This window comes from Sciurus vulgaris, assembly GCF_902686455.1.
Source record: "Sciurus vulgaris genome assembly, chromosome: 11".
Taxonomy (NCBI): Eukaryota; Metazoa; Chordata; class Mammalia; order Rodentia; family Sciuridae; genus Sciurus; species Sciurus vulgaris.
The window spans coordinates 43,991,406-44,004,530 of record NC_136472.1 but is presented as its reverse complement, the minus strand read 5'-3'; the positions used below and the strand labels follow the sequence as shown (position 1 = coordinate 44,004,530).

The window sequence follows — 13,125 nt, the reverse complement described above, 5'->3', positions numbered from 1 at the left end:
ATACTCTGACAAAGATCATTTAATAATACTTAGCAATGATCATAACCAATATGATAATGAAAATATCTTGAATATAAGTACATATGGAAAAAACTTTGTGTAGTAAACAGTTCTCTGGGTATAACAAAGGCATGGTATAGAGGAAGGAGATATACAGCAAAATGATGGCACCTAAGAGAGGTTGGCGAAAAAGTCTTCATAGTCAAAAGGTCATAGTCAGTGTGCAATTGGTATATTCGGAACAAATCCTTACCATTGCTGCCAACTCTCCATTGGCAGCACAATGACAAGATTGTATCCTAAGAAAGAAAACAGCTTGAAGCAAGAAGAGAAAGTTAATATCATTGAGGGTCTTCTAATGCCTTCATATTCTTATATACATTAGTTAATATACCTTCCTAAACTCTATGAGGTTGAAATTGTTCTGATGTCTTCATAGAACAAACGAGGAAATGATCAGAAGAAAAGACCACTGAGCTTGAAAACATATCAGTAGAAACAATTCATAAAATTGTATTACAGGGGGTAAATCATCACAATACCCATGATCTGATTCAGACTAACATCAGATCTTGAGATATTTCTGTCATACTAGACTCCTTCAGAGGGGAAAAAATTAAATAACATGAGATACAGGGAAACTGAAACTGAGAAAAATTAATTAACTTACCCATTACCACAGGATTAATAAGTAGCAGAGCCAAGATTTAAACATAAGCAATATGATGTCATTCCCCCTTTCCACTATACCTCTATTACTTTTATTTTTATTTTTATTTTATTTTTTACGGTACTGGGGATCGAACTCAGGGCCTTGTGCTTGCCAGGCAAGAACTCTACCAGCTGAGCTGTCTCCCCAGTCCCCAGCCTCTATTACTTTTAAAAAGTTAGCCAGTCCCTCAGTGATTTATGCATGTTTATCAATATACACTTTTATATTGTATGTTCTTATTCATTTTCATATTCTTGGGTCCAACATCTGGTAGATAATCCTTATTCAGCAAATATTTGTTGAGAGTTGAATCTGCAGACCTGTATCTGTGAAAAGATGGCAAACAAAAACAATTAAATGATTTTAATAAGGTATCAAACAAAGAAGATAAATTTGTACATAAGGACAAGATTTTAGTAGTGAAGAGTTGGAGATTTGAATTGTACTAAACAGAAACTTGAGAGGTAGTGTGGTGTAGTAACTAAGAACATGGACTCTGGGGCTAGACTGGACTAAGTTTACATTATAATTTCACAACTTACTAACTGTATGTCTTGACTTCACTGTCTATAGTTGTTTTCTTATCCACAGAACCTAGGTCAGTTACCTACCTTATAGGGTTATAATGAGTATGAAATAAGTTTATAAAGTACTAGTGCCAGTTCTGGCCTACAAGAAGCACTTTGCAAACGTTTGATCTTACCATTCCTAAAATGAGACTATGCATTCATCCACTGTTTCAACTCACTCTGAATTCCTTGCTGAGGAGGACTAATAAAGTGGTAAAATTAGCCAGGGTCTCTGCTTTGTGCCTACAGACCAATAAAACTTAATGGCTGGGAGGCTGAGACACGAGATTGGGGAGCTCAAAGCTAGCCTCAGCAAAAGTGAGGCACTAAGCAACTCAGTGAGACCCTATCTCTAAATAAAATACAAAACAGGGCTGGGGATGTGCTCAGTGGTCAGTGCCCTTGAGTTGAATCCCCAGTACAATAAGTAGCACTCTAGGATTAACATGAATTAATGTTGATACTGATGTGAGAAGAACTTGAATCCACATTAAGCAGAACTTCTCTCTCCAAAAAAATTATTTGCATTTTGCCCTTATCATCCTTTTATAAAATATTATTACTTAGGTATGTCCCCAAATGTACACAAAAAGTGAATAATGAAGTTTTATGCTAGAATGAATCCTGAATTTCACTTTAAATTCAGGGAAAGAAACTTCATTGACTATCTGGGTATTGCTTTTATCAGCTTCTGAGAAATGTTAGTTGTATTCTGCTCATCTTTTTGGTCTGCATGATCAGAGGTCTCTGTGTATCCATATGCTAGCAGAGTATTCCCTCATAAATGAATTGAAGGTGGCCTGGTCTGTAGTTTAGATGATATAAGCATCAAGTTGCCTTTGCTACTCTGCCTAACTTGATTGCCTGAGTTTTAGTGTCTAGGCCATTTCTACTCTTATTCTTTCATGCCTGAATATCGTCCTGTATCCCCACTTTGATACCTCAAACTTAATTCCCTTTGCAACACGATTTGTTTTCTTTAGGGGCAGGTCTTGTCAACAAGTTAGAATCCTCCTGTTTACTTCCATACTTGCTACTAATGTGATTAGGTTCTTACATATTGCCTTATTATAGAACCTTTGTTACTAACATGCTACTTTTTCCCTCCTAATATATTAGCCCTTGCCAGAGTCCTGTGCCACAGACTGCTATTTAGTCTGTACCTAGATTTTTATTTCTGGCACCAAATCCTAGTTTTTGAGTCTGCTTCTGAATGTCAGTTACCAGCCCCCACATCATATTTGCTGTGATGCCTTTAACAAGACACTATAGTGTAATAAAAATGTCTCAGCAGAAGAGAACCTAGAAGATTAAAAACTATCAAGTTAAATGCTAAAGACATGTGTTCCAGTCACTATCTTCATCCTAGTCAATTTCCCAACTTGTAAGTGAGGCCTTATGGAACACAGTAGACCTCAGTTAACCACTATCAAAAGAATCATGCAGCTGAGTTCAACTCAGAGGACTAAACTACAGAATGGTGAACTGATAAATGTTGTTTTAAACTAATTTTAAGATAGCTTTTATATAGCAAAAGCTAAGTGATTCAGAGAAAAATCAAGATCATTATTATTTTCAGTATCATTTTTTTATGGACCATTTTCATGTTTTTTGCTAGTTGTATGTCTGAGTTCCACATTGCTTGCATACTATGGTAATGTTCATTACTGAACTTGTGAATAAGATTATATGATGACTTCAAGCATTTATTTAATATTGTTGTTTAGGATAGAAGAATGTTAAGTCTTAGGATAAACATAATAGTTATGTTGTTTTCTGTACAGGGTGTTGTAGAAAGCAAGGCCCCAAACTTAAGTTTCTTCTTGAAAATTTGTATTCATACTTTGTATTTTTAATTTGAAGATCTGATCCTACACAAATATGTCTTCTCTCCATGAAATTGAAAATTATTTATTCCTGGGCAGTAAAAAATATCTATTTATATCAAGTACTTTATGAAGCATGGTATATTTAGACATACATAAGACCAAGATGGATGAGTACTCACTTTAACTACAGATATTCAACCCCGTGAGTTGGATTTACTTTTATAATTTGTGGGATAATCTATCTTTAAACCCTATCTTTAGATTGTGTACAGGTAGAAGAATGATGAGGTTCCTTGCTGAATCCTAAATCAGTACACAGTAAGTAATAGATACTCTTACGTCACCAGACTCATACATACTAGAGTCCATTAATCCTTCATAGTAAAACAGACTCATAACTTGTACTCCATGAGCAGATGACTCATGAAGATCAGGATTAACAATAGTTATTACAGCCAAAGAATCTCAAAAATGACTGACTACAACCAAGGTACTGCTAAATCCCTTGACTTCTCTTGGGGTTGGGTTACAGAAACCATTCTCATTTAGCAGGTTCTGTTTATATCCTGGAGACCCTAAAGTGATGACAAATGATGACGATGGTGATGGTGATTTGAATAAATGATATGTCTGTGGTCATATCTTAACCTCTTACTTAGGCCCTGTTTTTGTGAACTTGATGATTCTTCCTGACCAACTCATACTTTTCTATTCCTTGTTTTAAATTAAAAAAAAATATATTGAAAACTTAAAAGAGAAAGGAAGGAAAGAGCAAAAAAAGGAAGGAGGGAAATAGTGAGAAAGGAAGGAAGAGAAAAGTAGGAATGAAATTTGCCTGTCCAGGAAAATTATCTTCAATATAACTATATATATGAGATAACATCCTAGGATCTGAAGTTAAGCCTGAGGTTTCATCAGACTAGTATGCAAATTTCATGTCTGGTTCTTTTCCTCTGAGAAAAATTCAGTTCTTGAAACACACTTCCTGTTTAACATGATGTCTTTTGGGATATTGAATCATCATTGCTTTTTTTCTTCGTGTGATTTTCTCATACTTGTCCAACATTATGCTGAATTTTGTACAACAGGGATTATATTTTCATTATTTACTTACAGTCAAGCATGAAACTATATGAGTATTTAGAGAATTAAGTTTGAGGGCACCCAAGACTGCAAACATTCTTTCTAAGAGCTTATAATTATTTAAAAGATATATTAGCCTCAGTAAGATAATAGCTGTAATGCTTCAGGAATTAGGACTGGACAACAGTGAGTTTTTTGGATGGTTTTGCTTCAGTGTAAATAACATCTCTGTAGTTTAAGGTAATACACAAAAATCCTAAAAAAGCTATAGAAAATATGTAGTACAGAACTGAACTTCGTGATGCAAATCTATAATCCCACCTACTTGGGAGGCTGAGTCAGGAGGATGGCAAGTTTGATGCCATCCTCAGCAACTTAGTGAGACCCTGTCTCAAAAATAGAAAAGGAAAATGTGTATGGCAAAAATTGTACTTGGATAAAAAGAAATTAACAAGAATGCCAGGTGCAGAATAGAGGAAACAGACTTAGCAGCATTGCATGTGAAAAAGACTGAAAGATTAGAGTTGGTGTAACTCAACAGTGAAATAAATTCCAAACTGTTTGATCTTGAGCTGTAGCAATATAATATCTAGAACAAGGGAGATAAGAATTTATTATGTGCTAATCATTGTAGAATTCAGATTTAGGGATATAAGCAAACTAACACACTTTCATAAAAGAGTAACTTGTCTGGAGAAAGATTTTTTTATATGGAGACTGGCTGAAGATACAGAAAAGGAGAACTGAGAAGCATGATAGCTATAGTAGTTAGGATGTTTTTAGTCAAAAATAAAAGGAAGAAAAATTAACTGGCTTCAATATCAAAGGTAATTTATGGACTCATGTAATTCAGAAGTTCAGAGACAAATTGAGTTTTAGATGAGACTCAATCCAATGTCCTTGTTAATCTGCTGGCTTACTAGCAATAATCAGTGCTTTGTACTTCTTTCATATCAAGTAAGATTCAGTAAAACCTTTTCTCTCCAGTAGCTCAGTGGAAGAAAACGGAATTGTTTTTCCTCAAATCTCTAGGAAATATATCTCATTGGCCAGAGATGTGATGCATGCCATTCTCTGAACAGAATATAATGGCCATGGGAATGATATGTGCAAATTAGTTTAGTTAGCTAATTAAGACCCTATATCTTGAACTGAGATATTATATCCATCAGAAATCTCCAGAGAAACGGCACTAGTAGTGGATATATAAATATAATATATAAATATATTTCCTGCTATGTATGTGTGTATACACACATACAAACATATGCATGCACAGACACACATATATATATTATGTATATACATATACATAATAATTTAAGATATTTTTAACATATAGGTACGAAATTATTTCAAGAAATTTGTTCACATGTAAAATCTGTAGGGCAGACCAGCAAACTGGAAACTCTTTTGGTAAGGTGAAATTGTAGTCCTGAAACAATGTTTTTCTTCCTCTGGGAAACTTTAGTTTTTGCTCTGAAGACTTTTCAGTTGATTGGGTGAGGCACAACAAACACTCTTGAAGGTAGTATCTTAAAATTCGCTAATTGTAGATGTTAACCACAGTAACACCTAAATTAGTGTTTGATTAAGTAAGTGGGTATATAGCCCAGTCAGACTGACATATAAAGCATCATGGATATGATCAGTCTTTCCCAAACTATGTGGATGAATTTTGAGGTCCCACTGGAAAAGAGAGATTGGCAACCAGTAGGAAGCCAATAAATATTTGTTACAATAGCTGAAGGTAGATGTGAAAAAAGGCTGCCATTGGGGCATAGGTTTTCAACTTATTTTACATAGAGTAGTACTAGAGACAAAAGTTAAAGAAACAGTGAGGAAACAGACATCAGCTAAAAAAGAACTAACAAAACAATAGTCAATTTTTTTGTTTTTTCACTTTATGGTTTGTTTTGAGTTTTTTACATGGTACTGGGGATTGAACTCAAGGATCTTGGAGCAAGGTAAACACATGCTTTGCCACTGAGCTACATCCCCAGCATGTATAATAATAATATCTACATATATTTATATACTATTAAAGTATATGTAAAACAATTTCTATTTTTCCCAGATGACTTAACCATAAGATCCCCTTCCTATGATGTTCTTGTGGGTAAGATTCCCTAGCCAAATAACCCTTCATTTCACAGGCATCAGGCACCATTTCTGCTTATCCTTTATTAGCAGGTCCAGTTCCCTACCAGTCTGTGTTCAAGCACACCAGTAACATCCTCCTGTGGGAACCAGGAGACACAACTTCTTTATACTACAAAATATGCTTCCCACAGCCCCTGTTTGTCCTCTCTGTTACTAAGTATAATGTGTGTGACCTGACATGGCATACTGTGTCTTCTTCCCCTAGGTTTTGAATACATGCAGTTCATGAACTCCTTTCAACCTCATCTGTCCAAGTGTTCGGTCTTGTCTTTTTGAAAATCTCTACAGCCTTTGAATGGGAATCCCTTCCTTATTAATGTAGTGAAAAGAAAGGGATTAAAACTGTTTCTCCTCCCTTCCCCCATTCCTCAGCAGTACTGTTGGATTGGAGGATGATTCAAATATTTGTTAAATTATCAGCATAAATGACTTGTGAGTTGCCTTCCAGTTACAATATTTTATAGTTTCTGGATTTCCATTGCCAATGTTATTAGCATTCGTATTTTCCAAAAATAGGGTAATTTGTTCATCTCCTCTTTACTTCATTCAGATTGTTTTCTAAACTATTTATTTATATATCTTGCTCCTCTCAGTTCAAAGCTCTAAAAAACATGCTTTATTAATCATCTTATTCCCTTTATCCTTTAAATAGCATAATCACTGACATACAGAAGATATTCAATACCTATTTGGTGAATGAGACTGAAAAATCACAGAATTTAATAAAAATGTACCAGTAAGCTATGAAGTTCCCTGTACACAGCTTTAATACAAAAGTAAATATACATAAATGTGAATTTCCCAACACTGTTGGAACCCAAACTCACTCCATCTACCTTTACATGAAGGAATGAGATCTTTAGACTGTTACCCAATTTTTTTCTCATTCCCCTTCCAAAATGAATGCCAGTTGCCCTAAGGCTTCTGAAGAACCCTGAAGGCAGCATCTCCCCGGGTATAGGAAGGAGAATTACTGTAACTACAAGGTGATCCTAACTTCTTGCCTAAGTTAATTCCGAATGCTCCATTCGCTTCAAAATTTCTGCTGATAGCTAAAACACTGCTTCTTTAAGAAATTATTTCCTCAAAGGTGTAGCTGCATAGCACCCCATCTTAAATGTAGGAAAATCATGGAGATAACTAAAATGGTTGATTTGAACATATGTGACATGCCTTTTCTATGATTTCTTTTATTTAATTAAATTTATTTTTAATTGGCACATAAAAACAAAAATTCTACCTATTTTTGAGATAGTATGGGCTGTTTCAATACATATATGTGTTGTGTGTGTACATATATACATACTATATATATTTCAATGTTTAAATTGGGTTAAACATATCAGGCTGCTCAAGCATTTATCATTTCTTTATTGTGACAACTTTCAAAATTTTTTCTTCCAGCTTTTTGCAGTGCACAGTATATTATTGCTACCTGTAGTTGCCCTACTGCACACCAGAGCATCTTGCTCCTATCTAACTGTAATTTAGTGCCCTTTGGTCAACCTTTCCACATTTCCTCCCTCCACTCCAATGCTCCCCCATTGCCAGTAGGCACCATTCTACTCTATTTAAAAGTATTTTAAGGTCCACATGAGTGCTGTGATGAAGTACTTGTCTATATGTGCCTGACTTACTTCACTTAACAAACTGATCTCCAGTTCTACCTATATTGTTGCAGATGACAGGATTTATTTTTTTGTGACTTATTAATATTCCATTGTATATATACCACATTTTCTTTATATGATTTCTATTTTATTTATTGCATTTTAACTGGCTTATTCATTAAATAATTATTTTGATAGAATAGCATGTGCATCTTTTTCCTACCCATACATCTAAAAATATTTAAAATTAAAAACCTGGACTGATAAAGGAATTTTTCCGGTTTATGACTATATTGTCTACCTTCCCAATGGTACACAATAAATTGTGTTTATAAGAATAAAATTACATTAAATCAGCTCTGGTGTTTGAAACCAAGATATATAGTTTCCATATCCATATGTCTTTTTGTATTGTGCTAGGCATGTGGTTGATACTCAGTAAATATATATTGGTTAAATTATCTAATAATAAAATGTGCTCTCTTTAAGAGAGACTTTAATATAACAGAAGTATTTTCTCCATCTCCTGTGTTTATTTACAGTAAACAGATCCGAGCTATGCTAGGCCAGTTCAGCCAGGCAGAAGACTTATTAATGAAAGCCGGAGTGCAGCCAGGGACTTTGAATGGAGTTCTTTTGGATCTTGGGTGTTCCTCCATGCAACTTGATGCTCCCGAAAGAGGTTTTTCCCTTCGGAAGGATGGACCCTTGGACATGAGGATGGATGGTGGCAGGTGAGTATCGATAAAACATTTCTCCTCACAACAAAAAATCAATTTCACAAAAGCACTCTGAATTTAATTTCCTTTTAAGACTGCAGAATTCCCATCACACACCTACACCTAGTACTACCCAGACATAATAAATCAGTTTTGTTTGCTACTCATTTTAGATTTTAGTATTTCTCTGGTCTTAGAATTCTGAAAGAAACATAATTATTGTTCTTACACAGAATAGTGTGATGGATAACTTCCTTACTGATTATCTTTATCATGAAACCATATGAGCTTTTAGATTACTAATAATATAAATGAATATTATGATACTGAATAATGGTTTCATTTTTACATGCCCAACTATACCAATTATGAGAAAAAAAAGGAACTATGATGTATATTATTTTATGATACCACAAAAATGCAGGATTCTATAAATCAGCTTTTGTATGTTTTGTCCTACAGCCATCTTTGAACTTGACTGAGAAAAACTGCAATTTCTAGTACATCAAACACATTACTATGCATTGGATATCTTCTGCATTTCCTTTTATTGCTCACCCCTATGGGAATAATGGTGTTAGTTCTCTGTTATTCAAATAGGTACATATATATTAAATTAACACAAAGAGGGTCACATTCTACAAGAACCTAGGAACAATTCAGGATAACTTTTATCTCAGTTAATTTTAAAAGCTTAGATTAGCATCTGTGTCAAGGCCCAACATTGGCCCAGAGCCTGAGCAACTTATATCTATAAAAACTGGTTTGTCTTGTGGTAATTATTGACATATAGCCATTTCCCTATGGTGGAGTATGACTTGCTAATTTGGACAGTGACTGATATTTGTTAATCCTATTGTTTCCAAGGCTCATACCTTCTGCATATGTTGTTGGCCTTCACAGAATGAAGAATGACATTATGAAAGAAAATAATAAAAATCCTTTAAAAACCAGTGACTAATAGTAAAGGTCAAAATATATTCTCTTATTTGGAGATTGAAGTGGTTTTACAAAAATGATAAAATATCAAGCAAATTTCTGCTATTCTTATGCCTTGCTAAGGAGAATGCCTTCCAAGATACAATGAATGAAGTTTCTAGTTAATAGTACATTCCTGCTGGGCATGGTATTGCACACCTGTAATTCCAGTAACTTGGGAGACAGAGGCAGGAGGATCACAGTCTCCAAGCTAGCCTCAGCAAGACTTGCCTAAAAAAAAAAAAAAAAAAAAAAAAAAACCTAGAGATATTGCTCAGTGGCTAAGCAACCCAGGGATCAAACCCTGGTGACTCCCCCATGAGAGTAAAGACTTTTCAGTAAATTGTAGTTTGTAATCAGGTATCTTTGTTCTCCTATAAGAAGGTGAAAATAAGATTACCCCAGAGAATTAAAGTCTAATGGATGAAATTAAAGTTGACTGGTGATTGAATCCAAAATGATGGATTAGAGAAATTCATTTTCCTGGTTACTTCATGGCACGAAACCAAGAAATCAGACATGAAGCGTCTCAGCAAGTTGAGAAGGGGGGACTTTACTGGGAATTAATTCTGGACATTGAAGGCAGATCAGTGACTTGGGAGATTAGATATAACAAAATAAAGAAGTATCCAGCACAGCTGCCACCAGTGGTGGCACCTTCTGGTGTAGTCCCCACTGTGCCAAATAGTGGAGGGATACATCAACTAAAGGAACCCACATTTTTAGAAGATCTGAGGCAGATCTGGATACAGAGAATCAGAGATCAAAGATACTGCCTGACTGACCTGAAAGATGTCCTGCACAATATCCTTGTTTGGGAAAGAAGCCATATCTCTCCCAGGTACCAGGGTAAACAGAGGAAGGAACCATTTTGCACCCTCAGCCTGGGGGACTAGCAAATGGGGGAACCAAATCCTGGCAATGGTGCCTAACTCGAAATTCAGGTCTAGCAAACCTACACTGTAAGGTGTAGAGTGAGCCTAAGTGACTAGGAGAAAATCAAAGGTGTAAAGGGGTTCATACAGGGGAATATTGATTGTGGAAACTCACCCAGCTCCACACCCTCCCACTCCAGACCAGCTGCTTGAAAGATCGCCTGGGAGAGAAATGCTTTGCTGGGACAGATGCGCCTGACTGGGAATTCCAAATGGTGGGAAGGAATTGATTGAGTTTGGAGTCTGAACCCACCAGAAAACATAAAGTTCACAAGTGATGAAGGAAACAAGATGGGCCCCTCCCTCACAAGTGAAACTCAAAAGAGTTTTTCTGGGGGACAGTCTCCCACTGTGGTCTGGTAACTGCTGGCCCTGGTTAAGTGCTCTGATTTAAAATCTTCAGACCATCTTCCATTCAAAGAAGAACCTAGAGCATGCCTAATCCTAAACCTCACCACCAGGAGTCCTGCCAACAGGGTTTCACCTCACACTATAGCAACCTCACCTAACATACCTGAGAAAGGAAGGCAAGAATCTTTTAAACTCTGGTGGAAACAATTTTTTGAGTTTTCCTCAAGATTCTTTTTTAATTTTTTTTCCTTTTCTTTTTCCTTTTTTTTTCTGTTCAATTGTGATCTGAATGATTCATGGACACTTTCTCATATCTGTTTCTTTTTACTCATTCCTATCCTTATTTGAAGTAAATTATTTTTCATCAATCAGTATTTTGAGGCCTAAGATGTTCAATTTATATATTGGTTTTGTTCTTGTACTCTTTATTTTTCTATTTTTTTAATTTCTAGTTTATACATTTTTTCTCTCACTTATCTGTTTCCCTTGATTGACTTTCTCGCTTTTCCTCTGCTAACGTCACTATTTATTGATCTCACTTTCACTCTTCCTTTATTTTTTACTTCTGTCTTCTCTCCTCCTACCTCACAATGATAACATCCTGTATCACTTTTTTCTATCCCTGTTCACTACGTAAAATTGTAAACCCTTATGTGAACTGACTGTATTTACCCCAGACAATAAAGGATCATTTCATTTCTGTATATTGAGAAAATTAGCATTGTAGATGCCAAAGCAGGAACTACTGGGTTTAATGCTGTAAATTGTTTGCATTTGTTGTTGTTACTGTCTGTCTCCCTCTGAACTGGGAGGTACTAAAAACCTCCACGGACACTGTAAGTACAAACTCTACTGCCTGAAAACCATACTGTTAAATGGGTAGACATACAAACAGCTTTACAACCAAGGAACAAATTGTCCCAAACAAACCTAAATAATTCAATAACAGAATCCATCAACACCACAGTGGAAGAAATGTCAGAGAAGGAGTTTAGAATGTTCATAGTTAAATTGATCTGTGAGGTAAAAGATGAAGTAAGGAGTGACTTCAGTTAGAAAACAGGAAGCAAAAAATCACTTCAATAAAGAGAAAAGAGTTTCTGGAAAAAATCAAGCAGAAATCCTCAAAATGAAGGAATCAATAAACCAAATTAAAAATTTATTGGAAAGCATCACTAGCAGAAAGACTACTTGGAAGAGAGCATTTCAGGCAAAGAAGACAAAATGTATAACCTTGAAAATAAAGTTGACCAAGAAAAAAAGATATTAAGAGGCCATTAACAGAACTTCCAAGGAGTATGGGATAACCTGAAAAAGACCAATTCATGGTTTATTTGGATAGATAAGGGCTCCTCCGAACCAAAGGAATGTACAAACTTCTTAATGAGATAATATCAGAAACCCCCAAATCTAAAGAATGAAGTGGAAAATCAAATACAGGGCTTTTACACAACCTCAAATATACAAAATTATAACAGACTCACACCAAGTCACATCATTATGAAATGCCTAACATATAAAATGAGGATAGAATTTTAAAAGCTGCCAGAGAAAAATGACAGGTCACATTTAGAGGGAAACAAATCCAGATCTCAGGTGATTTCTCAACTCACCTTCAAAGCTAGGTTATCTTGGAATAATATATACTACCAAGCTCTGAAAGAAAATGGATGCCAATCAGGAATACTATACCCAGCAAAACTAAGCTTCAGAATTGACAGTTAAATAAAAACCTCCCATGCTAAATGAAAGTTAAAAAAACTCAAAACTAGAAAGCCTGAACTAAAAAACATTCTCAATAAGATATTTCATGAATAAGAAATGAAAAATAAAAGTGAAAACCAGCAAAGGGATAAACTACACAAAAAGAATAGTCAATCAAGGAGAAATTAATTCAAATTAAAAACCAGTAATGAATCAAAAATGACAGGGAATAAAAGTCATTCCTCCATAATAACATGGAATGTAAATGGCCTAAATTCATCAATCAAAAGACACAGGCTGGCAGATCGGATTACAAAACAAGACTAACGATGTACTGTCTCCAAGAGAGTCACCTCATAGGCAAAGATATCCAGACAATGGCAGTAAAAGGATGGGAAAAAACATACCATTCACATGTTGTAAACAGGCAGGTGTTTATATCCTCATATCAGATAAAGTGGACTTCAAGCCA

The 13,125-nt window shown here is 35.2% G+C and overlaps 1 protein-coding gene across 1 annotated transcript in view; it reads left to right on the top strand.

The window, feature by feature from the left end:
- Positions 1-13,125, top strand: part of METTL15 (methyltransferase 15, mitochondrial 12S rRNA N4-cytidine) — a 237,535-nt gene that overhangs the window by 169,062 nt on the left and 55,348 nt on the right. Inside the window, 1 exon segment of the mRNA XM_079105160.1 lies at positions 8,509-8,700. Within this exon segment, the coding sequence (XP_078961286.1) occupies positions 8,509-8,700 (192 nt within the window).